The 26,362-nt window shown below is 53.3% G+C and overlaps 1 protein-coding gene across 1 annotated transcript in view; it reads right to left on the reverse strand.

Annotated features, from left to right (window-relative positions):
* The window catches only part of CNTRL (centriolin), a 109,808-nt gene that overhangs the window by 72,774 nt on the left and 10,672 nt on the right, over positions 1–26,362 (reverse strand). The window contains 14 exon segments of the mRNA XM_040406034.1: positions 3,423–3,481; positions 3,484–3,616; positions 3,983–4,065; positions 4,615–4,680; positions 4,683–4,736; positions 4,739–4,807; positions 4,810–4,848; positions 4,899–4,905; positions 5,166–5,285; positions 14,480–14,673; positions 19,641–19,827; positions 19,906–20,047; positions 24,253–24,383; positions 24,463–24,587. Of these exon segments, the coding sequence (XP_040261968.1) occupies positions 3,423–3,481; positions 3,484–3,616; positions 3,983–4,065; positions 4,615–4,680; positions 4,683–4,736; positions 4,739–4,807; positions 4,810–4,848; positions 4,899–4,905; positions 5,166–5,285; positions 14,480–14,673; positions 19,641–19,827; positions 19,906–20,047; positions 24,253–24,383; positions 24,463–24,587 (1,409 nt within the window).

The raw sequence follows: 26,362 nt of genomic DNA on the forward strand, positions 1-26,362 counted from the left end.
GTACTAGGTGTATACGGGCCGTGTACAGTCTATGTACTAGGTGTATACGGGCCGTGTACAGTCTATGTACTAGGTGTATACGGGCCGTGTACAGTCTATGTACTAGGTGTATAGAGCGGTGTATATGGGCCGTGTACAGTCTATGTACTAGGTGTATACAGGGGTGTATACGGGCCGTGTACAGTCTGTGTACTAGGTCTATACAGCGGTGTATACGGGCCGTGTACAGTCTATGTACTAGGTCTATACAGCGGTGTATACGGGCCGTGTACAGTCTATGTACTAGGTGTATACGGGCCGTGTACAGTCTATGTACTAGGTGTATACGGGCCGTGTACAGTCTATGTACTAGGTGTATACGGGCCGTGTACAGTCTATGTACTAGGTGTATAGAGCGGTGTATATGGGCCGTGTACAGTCTATGTACTAGGTGTATACAGGGGTGTATACGGGCCGTGTACAGTCTGTGTACTAGGTCTATACAGCGGTGTATACGGGCCGTGTACAGTCTATGTACTAGGTCTATACAGCGGTGTATACGGGCCGTGTACAGTCTATGTACTAGGTGTATACGGGCCGTGTACAGTCTATGTACTAGGTGTATACGGGCCGTGTACAGTCTATGTACTAGGTGTATACGGGCCGTGTACAGTCTATGTACTAGGTGTATACGGGCCGTGTACAGTCTATGTACTAGGTGTATACGGGCCGTGTATACGGGCCGTGTACAGTCTGTGTACTAGGTGTATAGAGCGGTGTATACGGGCCGTGTACAGTCTATGTACTAGGTGTATAGAGCGGTGTATACGGGCCGTGTACAGTCTGTGTACTAGGTGTATACAGCGGTGTATACGGGCCGTGTACAGTCTGTGTACTAGGTGTATACAGCGGTGTATATGGGCCGTGTACAGTCTATGTACTAGGTGTATACAGAGGTGTTTATACGGGCCGTGTACAGTCTATGTACTAGGTGTATACGGGCCGTGTACAGTCTATGTACTAGGTGTATACAGGCCGTGTACAGTCTATGTACTAGGTGTATTGAGCGGTGTATATGGGCCATATACAGTCTATGTACTAGGTCTATACAGCGGTGTATACGGGCCGTGTACAGTCTATGTACTAGGTGTATATGGGCCGTGTACAGTATGTACTAGGTGTATACGGGCCGTGTACAGTCTATGTACTAGGTGTATACGGGCCGTGTACAGTCTATGTACTAGGTGTATACAGCGGTGTATATGGGCCGTGTACAGTCTGTGTACTAGGTGTATACAGGGGTGTATACGGGCCGTGTACAGTCTGTGTACGAGGTCTATACAGCGGTGTATACGGGCCGTGTACAGTCTATGTACAGTCTGTGTACTAGGTGTATACAGCGGTGTATACGGGCCGTGTACAGTCTATGTACTAGGTGTATAGAGCGGTGTATATGGGCCATATACAGTCTATGTACTAGGTCTATATAGCGGTGTATACGGGCCGTGTACAGTCTATGTACTAGGTGTATACAGGCCGTGTACAGTCTATGTACTAGGTGTATACAGCGGTGTAAACGGGCCGTGTACAGTCTATGTACTAGGTGTATACAGCGGTGTATATGGGCCGTGTACAGTCTATGTACTAGGTGTATACGGGCCGTGTACAGTCTATGTACTAGGTCTATACAGCGGTGTATACGGGCCGTGTACAGTCTGTGTACTAGGTGTATACAGCGGTGTATATGGGCCGTGTACAGTCTATGTACTAGGTGTATACAGGGGTGTATACGGGCCGTGTACAGTCTGTGTACTAGGTGTATACAGCAGTGTATACGGGCCGTGTACAGTCTATGTACTAGGTGTATACGGGCCGTGTACAGTCTATGTACTAGGTCTATATAGCGGTGTATACGGGCCGTGTACAGTCTATGTACTAGGTGTATACAGGCCGTGTACAGTCTATGTACTAGGTGTATACAGGGGTGTATACGGGCCGTGTACAGTCTATGTACTAGGTGTATAGAGGGGTGTATACGGGCCGTGTACAGTCTATGTACTAGGTGTATACAGGGGTGTATACGGGCCGTGTACAGTCTATGTACTAGGTGTATACAGGCCGTGTACAGTCTATGTACTAGGTGTATACAGGGATGTATACGGGCCGTGTACAGTCTATGTACTAGGTGTATACAGGGGTGTATACGGCCCGTGTACAGTCTATGTACTAGGTGTATAGAGCGGTGTATACGGGCCGTGTACAGTCTATGTACTAGGTCTATACAGCGGTGTATATGGGCCGTGTACAGTCTGTGTACTAGGTGTATACGGGCCGTGTACAGTCTATGTACTAGGTGTATACAGCGGTGTATACGGGCCGTGTACAGTCTATGTACTAGGTGTATACAGGCCGTGTACAGTCTATGTACTAGGTGTATAGAGCGGTGTATATGGGCCATATACAGTCTGTGTACTAGGTCTATACAGCGGTACTTCTGTGCGGTGGGGATTTCTGGGCTCTGAGGCTTCTTGCGGCCAGTATTATATGGGATCCCACTGTTGTAGTATGTTGTGGGAAACATAAGGCAAAGTCTGGAGATGGTTGGATATTTGTATGGAGCATCTTGTTTGTAGTAGTGTTTTATATTGGTCGCCCCGCCGCCACTCCTCTCCAGCCCCCCCCCGCCGCGCCACGACTCCTCTCCAGCCCCCGCCGCGCCACGACTCCCCTCCAGCCCCCGCCGCGCCACGACTCCCCTCCAGCCCCCGCCGCGCCACGACCCCCCTCCCCGCCGCGCCAGCCCCAGCCGCCGCGCCACGACTCCCCTCCAGCCCCCGCCGCGCCACGACTCCCCTCCAGCCCCCGCCGCGCCACGACTCCCCTCCAGCCCCCGCCGCGCCACGACTCCCCTCCAGCCCCCGCCGCGCCACGACTCCCCTCCAGCCCCCGCCGCGCCACGACTCCCCTCCAGCCCCCGCCGCGCCACGACTCCCCTCCAGCCCCCGCCGCGCCACGACTCCTCTCCAGCCCCCGCCGCGCCACGACTCCTCTCCAGCCCCCGCCGCGCCACGACTCCTCTCCAGCCCCCGCCGCGCCACGACTCCTCTCCAGCCCCCGCCGCGCCACGACTCCTCTCCAGCCCCCGCCGCGCCACGACTCCTCTCCAGCCCCCGCCGCGCCACGACTCCTCTCCAGCCCCCGCCGCGCCACGACTCCTCTCCAGCCCCGCCGTGCCACGACTCCTCTCCAGCCCCGCCGCGCCTCATTTTTGCGTATATTTTGATGTCAGTGTTTAGTAATGAAATTGGGTGAATATTAGAAGGTGTAGTAAGGTCTTCCCCTGTGTACAGGTCTGGTATAAATCTATAGGTTCCCTATATGGAGCACGGTGTCTGGGTCACACTGAAAGTAACCCACATGCAGGGTCCTCAGGTATCACTCACATGTCTGGGATCCTGAGGACTGAGATTGCGGAGGTGGCTCTGCAGATCGTCAATCTCCGCTGCGTCCTGTCCATGTCTCTGCGCTGGCGCTCCATCTGTGCCTCCAGCTCCTGTGCCTCCTCCCGCAGCTGGTTTAGGAGATGGATCCTGCGGCTCAGCTGCTGCCGCAGCTCTTCCTTCTCCGCCTCTGAAACCTTTTCAAGAAATCATTATCAGCGGCCGAGGGGATGCTAGAGAACATATCGGGCACTGCCAATACCCGGGACCACCAATAGGCTGTACAGAGACCACATAGGAAAACCTCAGTATAGAGCGAAGGCTGCCGGGGAAGGGTTAACTACGATTTTGTTAAAAAAGAAAAAAAAAGGGAAAAATACAGCAAAAAAACTGCAAGTGTGAAAGAACCCTTACAGCTCCACAGATCTGACACCCAGCTTTTCCTGGATATGCAGCACGCCCATTGTGGCAGGACTGCTGCACGATTAGGAAGTGGGGGAAAGCTGGGTGAGTAGAAATGGTGGCAGCTGTCCTAGGGGTCATGGCATTGCCTCCACACTCACCTTCTTCTGGGGGTGACGGCGTCTTTCCAGCTCCTTCAGCTCCTCGGAAGCTTGTAACATCTGCTCCTCGGCGTGGACGATTCCTGCGCAGTTCAGTCAATTTGGCTTTCAGCTAAAAAAAATAAAAATAAAATTCTAAACTTTCCTGACAGGGAGATGTGGACCCAGAGGGCACTGTACGTCTGACTACCGACACGTGGACCCAGAGGGCACCGCACGTCTGACGCCGACACGTGGACCCAGAGGGCACCGCAACGTCTGACGCCGACGAGACGTGGACCCAGAGGGCACCGCACGTCTGACGCCGACACGTGGACCCAGAGGGCACCGCACGTCTGACGCCGACACGTGGAACCCAGAGGGCACCGCACGTCTGACGCCGACACGTGGACCCAGAGGGCACCGCACGTCTGACGCCGACACGTGGACCCAGAGGGCACCGCACGTCTGACGCCAACACGTGGACCCAGAGGGCACCGCACGGACTGATCCTGAGGATACCACACGTCTGCCATCGAGATGTGGTCACAGATGGGCACCAGCTGGTCTATACACTGTACGTACAAGTCTAACTTCTGCACTGCTGAGGTAATACTACAACCCTCAACATTGTGCAGATGCTGCCTAGTGGCTGTGTGTGGTCTTACCGGATCGTATTCTCTTCTCCTTTTCGTTCAGGTCCACGTCGAGGCTGGTGGAATCCTTGCCCGGATCTGCTGATTTCTGATCTGGTCATCGGTATCCGGCTCGATCTTCCGACCTGTATGTGCTGGGCATGACTGGGGATGTAGTCCTCTCGAGCATACAGGTTCCTCTTGTACTTGGCTTTCCAATGTACGGGCTCTCCCCAGGAGCATCCTCGGCGTCTGCTCCTGTACATGACAGAAACCGGCACATGACGGCAGGGGAGTATAACCCCTATTCTGCATTACAGAACGGGTGTGGTGGCCCCTAGAGTACCTCTCCCACATGTTGTCACCCAAGCTTTCCCAGAGGTCTGCAGAGCTAATCCGCCCAGCAGCATTATGGGAGCACGGCTCGGTAACTGGCTGACCTGCCCGGCCTCCGGAAAGCTTAGAAATGGAGGACAGGGACCTCTACCTAAAAGATCCAGCAGCTTCCTGCTGGACTCAACACTACACACAACTACAACTCTCATCAGTCAGGTTGGCTAGAAGGTCACCTCGGAGGTCAGATATCCCAGGGGCTCGAACTTGGCGTCGATCTTGTAGAAGGCGAGCTCCTGCTCCAGCTCGTACTGCTTCTGACAGGCGCGGGTCAGCTCCAGCGTCTTCTGCTTCAGCTACAAAGAAAAAAGCGGAAATAGCGCGGAGGGGAGTGATGGGCGACTACGGCACAGACGCCACGACATCACACCACCACACAGCACAGAACACGCCACAGATCATGATGGCTGCAGGTCTACATGCTGAGGGTAGTAGTTCTGCACCCCCCTTCAGCCATCATGAGACCACTTGCGATATTGTACCTCACACACGGCATGCAGAGCGCCTCCCACAGGACGCACATGGCAAGTCTAATGGAGGAGAGACAGCACAGAGAGAAGTCATGCAGATGACATGCAGGCCCGCTATGGGGAGACGAGCTCCAATACCTGCACACGGGGGGCCGAGGAGGCGCTGCAAGGAAGAGAGAAGGAGTCAAGAAGAGAGGTGCTGGGGCTATGGGTGCCAGCAGAAGTGGGGGTTATGGGGGTCTTCACACCGTCCGCCCGCTGGAAGGTCCAAACTCCCATGTACACAGCTCTCCTCAGACCAGACATCAGTTACATGCTCCGCAATGTGGTTCTGGCCTTCTAAACATGAACCAGGAGGATCAGGATGAGCAGAGCTGGGGGAAGCGCTGCCCGTCTTGGGGGAATTCACAGTTCCACACCCACTAGTATCTTGAAAAGCAGCGCGAGCTATCTAACGCACCTACAGGCTGTGATGGAAAGCATGGGGTTGGGCCCCGTATCCTTGCGATGGCTGCATTTGTTATGAAGAGGCCCGAACATTGGGATAGGAGAAAATGGGGAGTCGGGACCGGGTAGGAGGTCTCTTCTTCATCATCACAGAGTGTGGCGAAACCAACCTCGCCACTGGGTGCTGGAGAAGCCGGTTTATCAGCCTCTTGCCCCAGGATTATGGGCCCTCTCATCAGCCCATGCTAAACTTAAACCCCATGGCGACTTGACTGTGTTTGTGGCATCTGAGCGCTCAGATCCAAGCCATCTGGGGACATGTTAAATGTCTATGTTACTGTAATGGTTGGGACATTTTATATTTGTATAGTGATATCTGTCCTATTGTCTCCACGTGTGTATTGGCGATTTCCCTTTGTCCTGAGAGATAACTGAATTACTCCTCGGTTGTCTCCAGGGACAGAAAGACATTGTGTATTCTCCTGCCTGTGATAATTACATCAACCCATTGTGTAAGGTAATTGTATCACAGGCAGAGGGGAGGATTTTGTGTGGGAGTGTTTTACTGTATTGTATGTGTTCATTGGCTGTTTTTACAAAACCTGTGGGTGGTACTGATGTGTAACAATGTTATATAAGATCAATTAATACACAGCTCTGGGTGACCACTGCTTGACCCTCAACACGGAGCCTCGTCTCGTTCTGGGGGGATTCACTGTATGCTGTTAGAGACTGATTGCTAGGAGTGTAAGCCGCTTGGGTTGCGTTTCCTATTCGTCTGCTAGCAGCTATTCGTGGGTTCCGTCGGAGTTTGGAGCAAACCCTTGTATGCCGTTACAACAGAGCGACTGACATGTTTAAGCCGAACATCTTCACAAATTATTATCTTCAGAAGGGGGGGGGGGGGGTCTCCTTGTAGCATTATGGAATTATACTGCCGTCAGGAGCTCCGTCCTGGCCGTGGACTCCTCTAAAGATCCAGGTGCTTAGACAACCCACTACACATACAAAGGGGGTGACCTCGCCGGTACAGAGGTGACAATCTGCGGGGTCCTCTCTAACATCTCCTGCCATTGGTCCTCCTCTAGGGGCCCCACCCCGGTCCCTCCTGTGTACCGGGTAATCCTTCAGTACCAGGTCCAGTATAGCCCTGGGCGTCTTGGACTGCTTACTCTGGATTGGCTTCACGGAAACCTCAGAGACGTCGCCTGGCCCTGGTGTGAGGCTCGGAGGCTGGCAGCGGTGGGCGGAGGCGAGCTGTGCTCTTCATCCATGGACATATTTCCCCATCTTACTGTATGTTGGGGGGGGAGGTGATGAGACGCAGGCGATGGGATATCCTGAGTGAAGTCGCTCATAGAGCTCCGTAGTCTCTTTGTGGGGGATTAGGGGCACTCCGGCTGTCCTACTCTGCTGTACAGGACTATTGGAAAGCCGTGGAGATCCTGATTAATAGTTTTCATCTACTTTCACACATTTTTGATATCGAACATCAGAGTAAACCTATTATAGTGGGAATACATAGAGCGGGACAAGGATGGACACTACTCCCATCATCTCTGAGTGCAATGACTGGATTGAGGAGACTTCAGTACTCGCTGACCGGCTGTCTAGATTATCTAGGGGGAGCACTGCGCTCTAATCCCAATCGGAGAGTCTCGCGGGGCAACCTTTCTATTTCCGCCCTTTGGTCACTGATATTTTGGACCTTACGGATCTTTACTTGAAACCTTAAAGGGCTTCTGTCACACCCAAAACACATTATTATTTTTTGGGCTTGTTAAAATCCTTATTGGACGACTATGCCCTATATCGGGCTCTTACCGTGGTCTGTGGCTTCTTTTCCTTAAAAATCGGTCTTTTAAAATATGCAAATCACTTCACTACCAACAAGTCGGGCGTCTACTTGCTGGTATCCGCCGCAAAAAACCGCCCCCTCCTCCGGTTGATTGACAGGGCCAGCGAGCGCTCTCCTCTTCTGACTGGCCCTGTCCGTATTTCAAATCCCGCGCCTGTCTTCATTCGGCGCAGGCGCTCAGAGAAGGACGCTCGCCTCCTCAGCACTCCCTCAGTGCGCCTGCGCCGATGACTTCTTCTCTTTCGGTGACGTAATGGGCGCAGGCGCACTGAGGGAGTGCTGAGGAGGCGAGCGTCCTTCTCTCAGAGCGCCTGCGCCGAATGAAGACAGGCGCGGGATTTGAAATACGGACAGGGCCAGTCAGAAGAGGAGAGCGCTCGCTGGCCCTGTCAATCAACCGGAGGAGGGGGCGGTTTTTTGCGGCGGATACCAGCAAGTAGACGCCCGACTTGCCGGTAGTGAAGTGATTTGCATATTTTAAAAGACCGATTTTTAATGAAAAGAAGCCACAGACCACGGTCAGAGCCCGATATAGGGCATAGTCGTCCAATAAGGATTTTAACAAGCCCAAAAATAATAATGTGTTTTGGGGCTGACAGAAGCCCTTTAAGAAAAATCTGATTGAAAAAGAAGAAAAGTAGCGCGAGCTGCAGCAGTAAAAGCCGTGGTCCCTGCAGACGCCGCGCGGCAGTGAGGAGGGTCCCAGGGGCCACAACAACACCCTAACCCAACAGGACAGGGCCCCGGGCGTCACTGAATGTAATGTAACCTGCGAGAAAGACATGGCGGCTCCTCAAACAAATACTGACGGGAGGAGAATAGGATGTGCAGGTTAAAAGACACAGGACCAAACCGGATGTAATATAATAATCACCGCGTGACCACGGGCAGGACGCCATTATACTATACTGGATGTAATATCACCGCGTGACGGGCAGGACGCCATTATACTATACCGGATGTAATATCAACGCCGTGACCGGGCAGGACACCATTATAATATACAGGATGTAATATCACCGCATGACCAGGCAGGACGCCATTATAATATACTGGCTGTAATATCACCGCGTGACCGGGCAGGACGCCATTATAATATACCGGATGTAATATAATATCACCGTGTGACAGGGCAGGACGCCATTATAATATACCGGATGTAATATCACCGTGTGACAGGGCAGGACGCCATTATAATATACCGGATGTAATATCACCGCGTGACCGGGCAGGACGCCATTATACTATACTGGATGTAATATCACCGCGTGACCGGGCAGGACGCCATTATAATATACCGGATGTAAAATCACCGCGTGGACCGGGCAGGACGCCTTTATAATATACCGGATGTAATATCACCGCGTGACCGGGCAGGATGCCATTATACTATACTGGATGTAATATCACCGCGTGACCGGGCAGGACGCCATTATAATATACCGGATGTAATATCACCGCGTGACCGGGCAGGACGCCATTATAATATACCGGATGTAATATCACCGCGTGACGGGCAGGACGCCATTATACTATACCGGATGTAATATCACCGCATGACCAGGCAGGACGCCATTATAATATACTGGCTGTAATATCACCGCGTGACCGGGCAGGACGCCATTATACTATACCGGATGTAATATAATATCACCGTGTGACAGGGCAGGACGCCATTATAATATACCGGATGTATATCACCGCGTGACCGGGCAGGACGCCATTATACTATACCGGTTGTAATATAATATCCACCGCGTGACCGGGGCAGGACGCCATTATACTATACCGGATGTAATATCACCGCGTGACCGGGCAGGACGCCATTATACTATACCGGATGTAATATCAACGCGTGACCGGGCAGGACACCATTATAATATACCGGATGTAATATCACCGCGTGACCGGCAGGACGCCATTATACTATACCGGATGTAATATCAACGCGTGACCGGGCAGGACACCATTATAATAACCGGATGTAATATCACCGCGTGACCGGGCAGGACGCCATTATACTATACCGGATGTAATATCAACGCGTGACCGGGCAGGACGCCATTATAATATACCGGATGTAATATCACCGCATGACCAGGCAGGACGCCATTATATATACTGGCTGTAATATCACCGCGTGACCGGGCAGGACGCCATTATAATATACCGGATGTAATATAATATCACCGCGTGACCGGCAGGACGCCATTATACTATACCGGATGTAATATCAACGCGTGACCGGGCAGGACACCATTATAATATACCGGATGTAATATCACCGCGTGACCGGGCAGGACGCCATTATAATATACCGGATGTAATATCACCGCGTGACCGGGCAGGACACCATTATAATATAGCGGATGTAATATAATATCACCGTGTGACAGGGCAGGACGCCATTATAATATAGAGGATGTAATATCAACGCGTGACCGGGCAGGACGCCATTATACTATACCGGATGTAATATCACCGCATGACCAGGCAGGACGCCATTATATATAACTGGCTGTAATATCACACGTGTCCGGGCAGGACGCCATTTTATTATCCCGGATGTAATATAATATCACCGTGTGACAGGGCAGGACGCCATTATAATATACGGATGTAATATCACCGCGTGACCGGGCCAGGACGCCATTATAATATACCGGATGTAATATCACCGCGTGACAGGGCAGGAAACCATTATAATATACCGGATGTAATATCACCGCGTGACCCGGCAGGACGCCATTATAATTTACGCATGTAATATCACCGCGTGTCCGGGCAGGACGCCATTATATATACCGGATGTAATATCACCGCGTGACCGGCAGGACACCATTATAATATACCGCATGTAATATCACCGCTATGACCGGGCAGGACACCATTATAATATACCGCATGTAATATCACCGCGTGACCGGGCAGGACGCCATTATAATATACGGATGTAATATCACCGCGTGACCGGGCAGGACGCCATTATACTTACCGGATGTAATATCACCGCGTGACCCGGGCAGGACGCCATTATAAAAAACCGCATGTAATATCACCGCGTGACCGGGCAGGACGCCATTATAATATACCGCATGTAATATCACCGCGTGACCGGGCAGGACGCCATTATAATATACCGGATGTAATATCACCGCGTGACCGGGCAGGACGCCATTATAATATACCGGATGTAATATCACCGTGTGACCAGGCAGGACGCCATTATAATATACCGGATGTAATATCACCGCGTAACCGGGCAGGACGCCATTATAATATACCGGATGTAATATCACCGCATGACCGGGCAGGACGCCATTATAATATACCGCATGTAATATCACCGCATGACCGGGCAGGACGCCATTATAATATACCGGATGTAATATAATATCACCGCGTGACCCGGGCAGGACGCCATTATAATATACCGGATGTAATATCACCGCGTGACGGGCAGGACGCCATTATACTATACGGATGTAATATCACCGCGTGACCGGGCAGGACACCATTATAATATACCGGATGTAATATAATATCACCGCGTGACCGGGCAGGACGCCATTATAATATACCGGATGTAATATCACTGCGTGACCGGGCAGGACGCCATTATAATATACCGGCTGTAATATCACCGCGTGACCGGGCAGGACACCATTATAATATAGAGGATGTAATATCACCGCGTGACCGGGCAGGACGCCATTATAATATACCGGATGTAATATCATCGCGTGACTGGGCAGGACACCATTATAATATACCGGATGTAATATCACCGCGTGACCGGGCAGGACGCCATTATAATATACCGGATGTAATATCACCGCGTGACCGGGCAGGACGCCATTATAATATACCGGATGTAATATCACCGCGTGACCGGGCAGGACGCCATTATAATATAGCGGATGTAATATCACCGCGTGACCGGGCAGGACGCCATTATAATATACCGGATGTAATATCACCGCATGACACCATTATAATATACCGGATGTAATATCACCGCATGACCGGGCAGGACGCCATTATAATATACCGGATGTAATATCACCACATGACACCATTATATTATACCGGATGTAATATCACCGCATGACCGGGCAGGACGCCATTATAATATACCGGATGTAATATCACCGCGTGACCGGGCAGGACGCCATTATACTATACCGGATGTAATATCACCGCGTGACCGGGCAGGACGCAATTATAATATACCGGATGTAATATCACCGCATGACGCCATTATAATATACCGGATGTAATATCACCGCATGACCGGGCAGGACGCCATTATAATATACCGGATGTAATATCACCGCATGACACCATTATAATATACCGGATGTAATATCACCGCGTGACCGGGCAGGACGCCATTATACTATACCGGATGTAATATCACCGTGTGACCGGGCAGGACGCCATTATAATATACCGGATGTAATATCACCGCGTGACCGGGCAGGACACCATTATAATATACCGAATGTAATATCACCGCATGACACCATTATAATATACCGGATGTAATATCACCGCGTGGACCGGGCAGGACGCCATTATAATATACCGGATGTAATATCACCGCATGACCGGGCAGGACGCCATTATAATATACCGGCTGTAATATCACCGCGTGACCGGGCAGGACGCCATTATAATATACCGCATGTAATATCACCGCGTGACCGGGCAGGACGCCATTATAATATACCGCATGTAATATCACCGCGTGACCGGGCAGGACGCCATTATAATATACCGCATGTAATATCACCGCGTGACCGGGCAGGACGCCATTATAATATACCGCATGTAATATCACCGCATGACCAGGCAGGACGCCATTATAATATACCGGATGTAATATCACCGCGTGACCAGGCAGGACGCCATTATAATATACCGCATGTAATATCACCGCGTGACCGGGCAGGACGCCATTATAATATACCGGATGTAATATCACCGCATGACCGGGCAGGACGCCATTATAATATACCGGATGTAATATCACCGCGTGACCGGGCAGGACGCCATTATAATATACCGGATGTAATATCACGAGTGACCGGGCAGGACGCCATTATAATATACCGCATGTAATATCACCGCGTGACCGGGCAGGACGCCATTATAATATACCGGCTGTAATATCACCGCATGACCGGGCAGGACACCATTATAATATACTGCATGTAATATCACCGCGTGACCGGGCAGGACGCCATTATAATATACCGGATGTAATATCACCGCATGACGCCATTATACTATACCGGATGTAATATCAACGCGTGACCAGGCAGGACGCCATTATAATATACCGGATGTAATATCACCGTGTGACCAGGCAGGACGCCATTATAATATACCGGATGTAATATCACCGTGTGACCGGGCAGGACGCCATTATAATATACCGGCTGTAATATCACCGTGTGACAGGGCAGGACGCCATTATAATATACTGCATGTAATATCACCGTGTGACCGGGCAGGACGCCATTATAATATACCGAATGTAATATCACCGCGTGACCGGGCAGGACGCCATTATAATATACCGCATGTAATATCACCGCGTGACCGGGCAGGACGCCATTATAATATACCGGATGTAATATCACCGTGTGACCAGGCAGGACGCCATTATAATATACTGCATGTAATATCACCGTGTGACCGGGCAGGACGCCATTATAATATACCGGATGTAATATCACCGCGTGACCGGGCAGGACGCCATTATAATATACCGCATGTAATATCACCACGTGACCGGGCAGGACGCCATTATAATATACCGGATGTAATATCACCGCATGACCGGGCAGGAGGCCATTATAATATACCGCATGTAATATCACCGCGTGACCGGGCAGGACGCCATTATAATATACCGGCTGTAATATCACCGCATGACCGGGCAGGACACCATTATAATATACCGGATGTAATATCAACGCGTGACCAGGCAGGACGCCATTATAATATACCGCATGTAATATCACCGTGTGACCGGGCAGGACACCATTATAATATACCGGAGGTAATATCACCGCGTGACCAGGCAGGACGCCATTATAATATACCGGCTGTAATATCACCGTGTGACCAGGCAGGACGCCATTATAATATACCGGATGTAATATCACCGTGTGACCAGGCAGGACGCCATTATAATATACCGGCTGTAATATCACCGTGTGACCGGGCAGGACGCCATTATAATATACCGGATGTAATATCACCGCATGACCAGGCAGGACGCCATTATAATATACCGGATGTAATATCACCGCATGACCGGGCAGGACGCCATTATAATATACCGCATGTAATATCACCGCGTGACCAGGCAGGACGCCATTATAATATACCGGCTGTAATATCACCGTGTGACCAGGCAGGACGCCATTATAATATACCGGATGTAATATCACCGCATGACGCCATTATAATATACCGGCTGTAATATCACCGTGTGACCGGGCAGGACGCCATTATAATATACCGGCTGTAATATCACCGCATGACCGGGCAGGACGCCATTATAATATACCGCATGTAATATCACCGTGTGACCAGGCAGGACGCTATCCTCAGCGCTTGACTCCATACTACAGCTCTGGTGGTGACTGGAGCACAGGCTGTGGGGGTCGTACCTGTCATGGCGGGGGCTTTGACCACTTACCAGCTCGTTCTTGGTGCCCATCTCACACCCCAGCTCCTTGCAGCTCTTCTTCTGCTGTTGCAGCTCCTCCCGCAGAGACATGTTCAGACAGTTCTGGTTGTGGAGCTCGCTGAGGACCTTGGTCTTCTGGCTCTGCAGGTCCTCAATCTCCTCCATCTTCTTCTCCAGGTCCTTCTCCAGCTTCTCCACCTCCTCTACAAGTAGAAGATGTCAGTATTAACCCCTGAGCCCCCGCAGATGGAGTGGAGAGAATCAAGAGACACCTATGTGCGCCAGAGGACCCCGGGTGACTCATCTGAGCGGGGGGTGTCGGAGCCATCGCCCGTCCAGGATCACAGACATGGAGACTACGGAAACGACAGCCTCCAGGTATGAGCCGCTCACCGGCCGTCCTGAAGAGCGGGTAATCTACAGAGCTAGAACCCAGACTCCGGAAAGTCTGTAAAACCTGATAGGGGTTGTAGTCTTCTATAGTGCCCTGTGGTCTCCATAGCTACAGTTACCGCACATGAAACCTTGTACTGCTACTGTCTAATTGCCCCTAATGTGGATCAGGACCCGGTCACATGACTGATTCTAGAGGGCTGTACCTCGGGTGATTTCCCATCATGCACTGAGCTATGACCCGGTCACATGACTGATTCTAGAGGGCTGTACAGGGTGATTTCCCATCATGCACTGAGCTATGACCCGGTCACATGACTGATTCTAGAGGACTGTACAGGGTGATTTCCCATCATGCACTGGGCTATGACGCGGTCACATGACTGATTCTAGAGGGCTGTACCTCGGGTGATTTCCCATCATGCACTGAGCTATGACCCGGTCACATGACTGATTCTAGAGGACTGTACAGGGTGATTTCCCATCATGCACTGAGCTATGACCCGGTCACATGACTGATTCTAGAGGGCTGTACCTCGGGTGATTTCCCATCATGCACTGAGCTATGAGCCGGTCACATGACTGATTCTAGAGGACTGTACAGGGTGATTTCCCATCATGCACTGAGCTATGAGCCGGTCACATGACTGATTCTAGAGGGCTGTACCTCGGGTGATTTCCCATCATGCACTGGGCTATGACGTGGTCACATGACTGATTCTAGAGGGCTGTACAGGGTGATTTCCCATCATGCACTGAGCTATGACCCGGTCACATGACTGATTCTAGAGGGCTGTACAGGGTGATTTCATATCATGCACTGGGCTATGACCCGGTCACATGACTGATTCTAGAGGGCTGTACCTCTGGTGATTTCCCATCATGCACTGGGCTATGACCCGGTCACATGACTCATTCTAGAGGGCTGTACCTCGGGTGATTTCCCATCATGCACTGAGCTATGAGCCGGTCACATGACTGATTCTAGAGGGCTGTACAGGGTGATTTCATATCATGCACTGGGCTATGACCCGGTCACATGACTGATTCTAGAGGGCTGTACCTCGGGTGATTTCCCATCATGCACTGGGCTATGACCCGGTCACATGACTGATTCTAGAGGGCTGTACCTCGGGTGATTTCCCATCATGCACTGAGCTATGAGCCGGTCACATGACTCATTCTAGAGGGCTGTACCTCGGGTGATTTCCCATCATGCACTGGGCTATGACCCGGTCACATGACTCATTCTAGAGGGCTGTACAGGGTGATTTCATATCATGCACTGGGCTATGACCCGGTCACATGACTGATTCTAGAGGGCTGTACCTCGGGTGATTTCCCATCATGCACTGGGCTATGAGCCGGTCACATGACTGATTCTAGAGGGCTGTACCTCGGGTGATTTCCCATCATGCACTGAGCTATGACCCGGTCACATGACTCATTCTAGAGGGCTGTACAGGGTGATTTCCCATCATGCACTGGGCTATGAGCCGGTCACATGACTGATTCTAGAGGGCTGTACAGGGTGATTTCCCATCATGCACTGAGCTATGAGCCGGTCACATGACTGATTCTAGAGGGCTGTACCTCGGGTGATTTCCCATCATGCACTGAGCTATGAGCCGGTCACATGACTGATTCTAGAGGACTGTACAGGGTGATTTCCCATCATGCACTGAGCTATGAGCCGGTCACATGACTGATTCTAGAGGGCTGTACCTCGGGTGATTTCCCATCATGCACTGGGCTATGACGTGGTCACATGACTGATTCTAGAGGACTGTACAGGGTGATTTCCCATCATGCACTGAGCTATGACCCGGTCACATGACAGATTCTAGAGGGCTGTACCTCTGGCGATTTCCCATCATGCACTGGGCTATGACGCGGTCACATGACAGATTCTAGAGGGCTGTACCTCTGGTGATTTCCCATCATGCACTGGGCTATGACGTGGTCACATGACTGATTCTAGAGGACTGTACAGGGTGATTTCCCATCATGCACTGAGCTATGAGCCGGTCACATGACTGATTCTAGAGGGCTGTACAGGGTGATTTCCCATCATGCACTGGGCTATGACCCGGTCACATGACTAATTCTAGAGGGCTGTACAGGGTGATTTCCCATCATGCACTGGGCTATGACCCGGTCACATGACTCATTCTAGAGGGCTGTACAGGGTGATTTCCCATCATGCACTGGGCTATGACGCGGTCACATGACTGATTCTAGAGGGCTGTACCTCTGGTGATTTCCCATCATGCACTGGGCTATGACCCGGTCACATGACTCATTCTAGAGGGCTGTACAGGGTGATTTCCCATCATGCACTGGGCTATGACCCGGTCACATGACTGATTCTAGAGGGCTGTACCTTGGGTGATTTCCCATCATGCACTGGGCTATGACCCGGTCACATGACTAATTCTAGAGGACTGTACAGGGTGATTTCCCATCATGCACTGAGCTATGAGCCGGTCACATGACTGATTCTAGAGGGCTGTACAGGGTGATTTCCCATCATGCACTGGGCTATGACCCGGTCACATGACTAATTCTAGAGGGCTGTACAGGGTGATTTCCCATCATGCACTGGGCTATGACCCGGTCACATGACTGATTCTAGAGGGCTGTACAGGGTGATTTCCCATCATGCACTGGGCTATGAGCCGGTCACATGACTGATTCTAGAGGGCTGTACCTCGGGTGATTTCCCATCATGCACTGGGCTATGACCCGGTCACATGACTGATTCTAGAGGACTGTACAGGGTGATTTCCCATCATGCACTGGGCTATGACGCGGTCACATGACTGATTCTAGAGGGCTGTACCTCGGGTGATTTCCCATCATGCACTGAGCTATGAGCCGGTCACATGACTGATTCTAGAGGGCTGTACCTCGGGTGATTTCCCATCATGCACTGAGCTATGACGCGGTCACATGACTGATTCTAAAGGGCTGTACCTCGGGTGATTTCCCATCATGCACTGGGCTATGACGCAGTCACATGACTGATTCTAGAGGGCTGTACAGGGTGATTTCCCATCATGCACTGGGCTATGAGCCGGTCACATGACTGATTCTAGAGGGCTGTACCTCGGGTGATTTCCCATCATGCACTGGGCTATGACCCGGTCACATGACTGATTCTAGAGGGCTGTACAGGGTGATTTCCCATCATGCACTGGGCTATGACCCGGTCACATGACTGATTCTAGAGGGCTGTACAGGGTGATTTCCCATCATGCACTGGGCTATGAGCCGGTCATATGACTGATTCTAGAGGGCTGTACCTCTGGTGATTTCCCATCATGCACTGAGCTATGAGCCGGTCACATGACTGATTCTAGAGGGCTGTACAGGGTGATTTCCCATCATGCACTGGGCTATGACTTGGTCACATGACTGATTCTAGAGGGCTGTACAGGGTGATTTCCCATCATGCACTGAGCTATGAGCCGATCACATGACTGATTCTAGAGGGCTGTACCTCGGGTGATTTCCCATCATGCACTGGGCTATGACGCGGTCACATGACTGATTCTAGAGGACTGTACAGGGTGATTTCCCATCATGCACTGAGCTATGAGCCGGTCACATGACTGATTCTAGAGGGCTGTACCTCGGGTGATTTCCCATCATGCACTGAGCTATGAGCCGGTCACATGACAGATTCTAGAGGGCTGTACCTCGGGTGATTTCCCATCATGCACTGAGTTATGACCCGGTCACATGACTGATTCTAGAGGGCTGTACCTCGGGAGATTTCCCATCATGCACTGGGCTATGACCCGGTCACATGACAGATTCTAGAGGGCTGTACCTCGGGTGATTTCCCATCATGCACTGAGTTATGACCCGGTCACATGACTGATTCTAGAGGACTGTACAGGGTGATTTCCCATCATGCACTGGGCTATGAGCCGGTCACATGACTGATTCTAGAGGGCTGTACCTCGGGAGATTTCCCATCATGCACTGGGCTATGACGAGGTCACATGACTGATTCTAGAGGACTGTACAGGGTGATTTCCCATCATGCACTGGGCTATGACGCGGTCACATGACTGATTCTAGAGGGCTGTACCTCGGGTGATTTCCCATCATGCACTGGGCTATGACGCGGTCACATGACTGATTCTAGAGGGCTGTACAGGGTGATTTCCCATCATGCACTGAGCTATGAGCCGGTCACATGACTGATTCTAGAGGGCTGTACCTCGGGTGATTTCCCATCATGCACTGGGCTATGACGCAGTCACATGACTGATTCTAGAGGGCTGTACCTCAGGTGATTTCCCATCATGCACTGAGCTATGAGCCGGTCACATGACTGATTCTAGAGGGCTGTACAGGGTGATTTCCCATCATGCACTGGGCTATGAGCCGGTCACATGACTGATTCTAGAGGGCTGTACCTCGGGTGATTTCCCATCATGCACTGGGCTATGACGCGGTCACATGACTGATTCTAGAGGGCTGTACAGGGTGATTTCCCATCATGCACTGGGCTATGACCCGGTCACATGACTGATTCTAGAGGGCTGTACCTCGGGTGATTTCCCATCATGCACTGAGCTATGAGCCGGTCACATGACTGATTCTAGAGGGCTGTACCTCGGGTGATTTCCCATCATGCACTGGGGTGGGCCACGTGTGGCCGGGTAACAGGCTACATAAAGCATCAGACACAAGCCCTGGACAGGAGGGGCGCTGTTTTTTTGGAAGAAGCCATGTTTTCCTGCGGCATGTGCCGCGGACTCACCCTGATGGAAGCGGTGGTGCGCCTCCTGCCGCTCCTGGTCCGTGATGGTCTCTCCATCCAAAGTGTGCAAGGAACGCAAGTGGAAGACGAGGTAGGGCCGGTAATGGGGGAGCGCGGCCACCGGATTGTCAGCCAAATACAGCGACATCAGGTCTTTCAACGGCTTCAAGCGGGAAACGTCCTGCAACTGCAGAAGGGGGTGAGTAGCTGCAGAGGTCCAATTACCTGCGACCCAGGTCTGGGCCCACATGACATCACGACTTACTGAGGAGATGACATTCTGCTTCAGACTCAGGACCCTCAGAGCCTTCAGCTTCTTCCCCATCCAGGCCGGGATGTGCTCGATCTGATTAGCAGACAGGTTCAGCTTCTGCAGACTCTGCATGTGCTCCAGAGCTTCAATCTTCCTGCAAGACATGAGGCAGAGACTGTACCCGGGACCGTATCCCGCCGGGTGCCCGACCGCACCCGGGACCGCATCCAGCCGGGTGCCCGACCGCACCCGGGGCCGTATCCCGCCGGGTGCCCGACCGTACCCGGGACCGTATCCAGCCGGGTGCCCGACCGCACCCGGGGCCGTATCCAGCCGGGTGCCCGACTGCACCCGGGGCCGTATCCAGCCGGGTGCCCGACTGCACCCGGGGCCGTATCCAGCCGGGTGCCCGACTGCACCCGGGGCCGTATCCAGCCGGGTGCCCGACTGCACCCGGGGCCGTATCCAGCCGGGTGCCCGACTGCACCCGGGGCCGTATCCAGCCGGGTGCCCGACTGCACCCGGGGCCGTATCCAGCCGGGTGCCCGACTGCACCCGGGGCCGTATCCAGCCGGGTGCCCGACTGCACCCGGGGCCGTATCCAGCCGGGTGCCCGACTGCACCCGGGGCCGTATCCAGCCGGGTGCCCGACTGCACCCGGGGCCGTATCCAGCCGGGTGCCCGACTGCACCCGGGGCCGTATCCAGCCGGGTGCCCGACTGCACCCGGGGCCGTATCCCGCCGGGTGCCCGACTGCACCCGGGGCCGTATCCCGCCGGGTGCCCGACTGCACCCGGGGCCGTATCCCGCCGGGTGCCCGACTGCACCCGGGGCCGTATCCCCGACTGCACCCGGGGCCGTATCCCGCCGGGTGCCCGACTGCACCCGGGGCCGTATCCCGCCGGGTGCCCGACTGCACCCGGGGCCGTATCCAGGGATAACTGAAGGGCGCTCTCACCTGATCCTGTTGGGAGTAGGGGGGTGAGGACAGCTATGTCTATGGCTGGCTGGCAGGAGGGATAACTGAGGGGCGCTCTCACCTGATCCTGGTGGAGTAGAGGGGTGAGGACAGCTGTGTCCATGGCTGGCTGACAGGAGGGATAACTGAGGGGCGCTCTCACCTGATCCTGGTGGAGTAGGGGGGTGAGGACAGTTGTGTCTATGGCTGGCTGGCAGGAGGGATAACTGAGGGGCGCTCTCACCTGATCCTGGTGGAGTAGAGGGGTGAGGACAGCTGTGTCCATGGCTGGCTGACAGGAGGGATAACTGAGGGGCGCTCTCAACTGATCCTGGTGGAGTAGGGGGGTGAGGACAGTTGTGTCTATGGCTGGCTGACAGGAGGGATAACTGAGGGGCGCTCTCACCTGATCCTGGTGGAGTAGGGAGATGAGGACAGCTGTGTCCATGGCTGGCTGACAGGAGGGATAACTGAGGGGCGCTCACCTGATCCTGGTGGAGTAGGGGGGTGAGGACAGTTGTGTCTATGGCTGGCTGACAGGAGGGATAACTGAGGGGCGCTCTCACCTGATCCTGGTGGAGTAGGGGGGTGAGGACAGCTGTGTCCATGGCTGGCTGACAGGAGGGATAACTGAGGGGCGCTCTTACCTGATCCTGTTGGGAGTAGGGGGTGAGGACAGCTGTGTCCATGGCTGGCTGACAGGAGGGATAACTGAGGGGCGCTCTCACCTGATCCTGGTGGAGTAGAGGGGTGAGGACAGCTGTGTCCATGGCTGGCTGACAGGAGGGATAACTGAGGGGCGCTCTCACCTGATCCTGGTGGAGTAGGGGGGTGAGGACAGTTGTGTCTATGGCTGGCTGACAGGAGGGATAACTGAGGGGTGCTCTCACCTGATCCTGGTGGAGTAGGGGGGTGAGGACAGCTGTGTCCATGGCTGGCTGACAGGAGGGATAACTGAGGGGCGCTCTCACCTGATCCTGGTGGAGTAGGGGGGTGAGGACAGCTGTGTCTATGGCTGGCTGACAGTTGGGATAACTGAGGGGCGCTCTCACCTGATCCTGGTGGAGTATGGAGGTGAGGACAGCTATGTCTATGGCTGGCTGACAGGAGGGATAACTGAGGGGCGCTCTCACCTGATCCTGGTGGAGTAGGGGGGTGAGGACAGCTGTGTCCATGGCTGGCTGACAGTTGGGATAACTGAGGGGTGCTCTCACCTGATCCTGGTGGAGTAGGGAGATGAGGACAGCTGTGTCCATGGCTGGCTGACAGGAGGGATAACTGAGGGGCGCTCTCACCTGATCCTGGTGGAGTAGGGGGGTGAGGACAGCTGTGTCTATGGCTGGCTGACAGGAGGGATAACTGAGGGGCGCTCTCACCTGATCCTGGTGGAGTAGGGGGGTGAGGACAGCTGTGTCTATGGCTCGCTGACAGGAGGGATAACTGAGGGGTGCTCTCACCTGATCCTGGTGGAGTAGGGGGGTGAGGACAGCTGTGTCCATGGCTGGCTGACAGGAGGGATAACTGAGGGGCGCTCTCACCTGATCCTGGTGGAGTAGGGGGGTGAGGACAGTTGTGTCTATGGCTGGCTGACAGGAGGGATAACTGAGGGGTGCTCTCACCTGATCCTGGTGGAGTAGGGGGGTGAGGACAGCTGTGTCCATGGCTGGCTGACAGGAGGGATAACTGAGGGGCGCTCTCACCTGATCCTGGTGGAGTAGGGGGGTGAGGACAGCTATGTCTATGGCTGGCTGACAGTTGGGATAACTGAGGGGCGCTCTCACCTGATCCTGGTGGAGTATGGAGGTGAGGACAGCTATGTCTATGGCTGGCTGACAGGAGGGATAACTGAGGGGCGCTCTCACCTGATCCTGGTGGAGTAGGGGGGTGAGGACAGCTGTGTCCATGGCTGGCTGACAGTTGGGATAACTGAGGGGTGCTCTCACCTGATCCTGGTGGAGTAGGGAGATGAGGACAGCTGTGTCCATGGCTGGCTGACAGGAGGGATAACTGAGGGGCGCTCTCACCTGATCCTGGTGGAGTAGGGGGGTGAGGACAGCTGTGTCCATGGCTGGCTGACAGGAGGGATAACTGAGGGGCGCTCTCACCTGATCCTGGTGGAGTAGGGGGGTGAGGACAGTTGTGTCTATGGCTGGCTGACAGGAGGGATAACTGAGGGGTGCTCTCACCTGATCCTGGTGGAGTAGGGGGGTGAGGACAGCTGTGTCCATGGCTGGCTGACAGGAGGGATAACTGAGGGGCGCTCTCACCTGATCCTGTTGGAGTAGGGGGGTGACGACAGCTGTGACCATGGCTGGCTGACAGGAGGGATAACTGAGGGGCGCTCTCACCTGATCCTGCTGGAGTAGGGGGGTGAGGACAGCTGTGTCCATGGCTGGCTGATAGGAGGGATAACTGAGGGGTGCTCTAACCTGATCCTGGTGGAGTAGGGAGATGAGGACAGCTGTGTCCATGGCTGGCTGACAGGAGGGATAACTGAGGGGCGCTCTCACCTGATCCTGGTGGAGTAGGGGGGTGAGGACAGCTGTGTCTATGGCTGGCTGACAGGAGGGATAACTGAGGGGCGCTCTCACCTGATCCTGGTGGAGTAGGGGGGTGAGGACAGCTGTGTCTATGGCTGGCTGACAGGAGGGATAACTGAGGGGCGCTCTCACCTGATCCTGTTGGGAGTAGGGGGTGAGGACAGCTATGTCCATGGCCGGCTGACAGGAGGGATAACTGAGGGGTGCTCTCACCTGATCCTGGTGGAGTAGGGGGGTGAGGACAGCTGTGTCCATGGCTGGCTGACAGGAGGGATAACTGAGGGGCGCTCTCACCTGATCCTGTTGGGAGTAGGGGGTGAGGACAGCTATGTCCATGGCTGGCTGACAGGAGGGATAACTGAGGGGCGCTCTCACCTGATCCTGGTGGAGTAGGGGGGTGAGGACAGCTGTGTCTATGGCTGGCTGACAGGAGGGATAACTGAGGGGCGCTCTCACCTGATCCTGTTGGGAGTAGGGGGTGAGGACAGCTATGTCCATGGCTGGCTGACAGGAGGGATAACTGAGGGGCGCTCTCACCTGATCCTGTTGGGAGTAGGGGGTGAGGACAGCTATGTCCATGGCTGGCTGACAGGAGGGATAACTGAGGGGCGCTCTCACCTGATCCTGGTGGAGTAGGGGGGTGAGGACAGCTGTGTCTATGGCTGGCTGACAGGAGGGATAACTGAGGGGCGCTCTCACCTGATCCTGTTGGGAGTAGGGGGTGAGGACAGCTGTGTCCATGGCTGGCTGACAGGAGGGATAACTGAGGGGCGCTCTCACCTGATCCTGTTGGGAGTAGGGGGTGAGGACAGCTATGTCCATGGCTGGCTGACAGGAGGGATAACTGAGGGGCGCTCTCACCTGATCCTGTTGTGGGCCAGGTTGAGCTCCCGCAGTCTCGTCTGCCGCTCCAGCTTCTCGATCCTCTCGATGAGATTACGGCTCAGGTTCAGCACTTCCAGACGCTCACATTTCTCCAGGTTCTCTATAAACTGCACAGCAGATGCACCGTCAGCCCCGTCATCAGCCTGCACGGGGGCTGCGTACAGTAACTCCTCACACAAAACTGACCTTAAACTTTTTGCCTCCGTCCTTGGAGAGGGAAAGGTTCAGAGCGACCACGAGGCTCAGGTGCTGCTGCTGGGACACCTTCTGAATGAGGGACTCCGTGATGTACCGGACCCCGGGCTCCGCACCTGAGAATCCGGGAGAGACGTCACACTACATATATATACGGCGTGTATACTGCACCGCTACTGCGGGTCCTGTGCTGTACATATATATATACGGCGTGTACACTGCACCGCTACTGCGGGTCCTGTGCTGTACATATATATATACGGCGTGTACACTGCACCGCTACTGCGGGTCCTGTGCTGTACATATATATATATACGGCGTGTACACTGCACCGCTACTGCGGGTCCTGTGCTGTACATATATATACGGCGTGTATACTGCACCGCTACTGCGGGTCCTGTGCTGTACATATATATACGGCGTGTACACTGCACCGCTACTGCGGGTCCTGTGCTGTACATATATACAGAGCGTACACTGCACCGCTACTGCAGGTCCTGTGCTGTACATATATACAGAGCGTACACTGCACCGCTACTGCAGGTCCTGTGCTGTACATATATACAGAGCGTACACTGCACCGCTACTGCAGGTCCTGTGCTGTACATATATACAGAGCGTACACTGCACCGCTACTGCAGGTCCTGTGCTGTACATATATACAGAGCGTACACTGCACCGCTACTGCAGGTCCTGTGCTGTACATATATACAGAGCGTACACTGCACCGCTACTGCAGGTCCTGTACACTACATATATACAGAGCGTACACTGCACCGTTACTGCAGGTCCTGTACACTACATATATACAGAGCGTACACTGCACCGTTACTGCAGGTCCTGTGCTGTACATATATATACGGCGTGTACACTGCACCGCTACTGCGGGTCCTGTGCTGTACATATATATACGGCGTGTACACTGCACCGCTACTGCGGGTCCTGTGCTGTACATATATATACGGCGTGTACACTGCACCGCTACTGCAGGTCCTGTACACTACATATATATATACGGCGTGTATACTGCACCGCTACTGCGGGTCCTGTGCTGTACATATATATACGGCGTGTACACTGCACCGCTACTGCGGGTCCTGTGCTGTACATATATATATACGGCGTGTACACTGCACCGCTACTGCAGGTCCTGTGCTGTACATATATATATATGGCGTGTACACTGCACCGCTACTGCAGGTCCTGTGCTGTACATATATATACGGCGTGTATACTGCACCGCTACTGCGGGTCCTGTGCTGTACATATATATATATACGGCGTGTACACTGCACCGCTACTGCAGGTCCTGTGCTGTACATATATATATACGGCGTGTATACTGCACCGCTACTGCAGGTCCTGTGCTGTACATATATATATACGGCGTGTATACTGCACCGCTACTGCAGGTCCTGTGCTGTACATATATATATACGGCGTGTATACTGCACCGCTACTGCAGGTCCTGTGCTGTACATATATATATATATATATATACGGCGTGTCTACTGCACCGCTACTGCAGGTCCTGTGCTGTACATATATATACGGCGTGTACACTGCACCGCTACTGCAGGTCCTGTGCTGTACATATATATATACGGCGCGTACACTGCACCGCTACTGCAGGTCCTGTGCTGTACATATATACAGAGCGTACACTGCACCGCTACTGCAGGTCCTGTGCTGTACATATATACATAGCGTACACTGCACCGCTACTGCAGGTCCTGTACACTACATATATACAGAGCGTACACTGCACCGCTACTGCAGGTCCTGTGCTGTACATATATATACGGCGTGTACACTGCACCGCTACTGCAGGTCCTGTGCTGTACATATATACAGAGCGTAAGCTGCACCGCTACTGCAGGTCCTGTACACT

The sequence above is a fragment of the Bufo bufo genome, chromosome 8 (assembly GCF_905171765.1).
Source record: "Bufo bufo chromosome 8, aBufBuf1.1, whole genome shotgun sequence".
NCBI classification, from domain to species: Eukaryota; Metazoa; Chordata; class Amphibia; order Anura; family Bufonidae; genus Bufo; species Bufo bufo.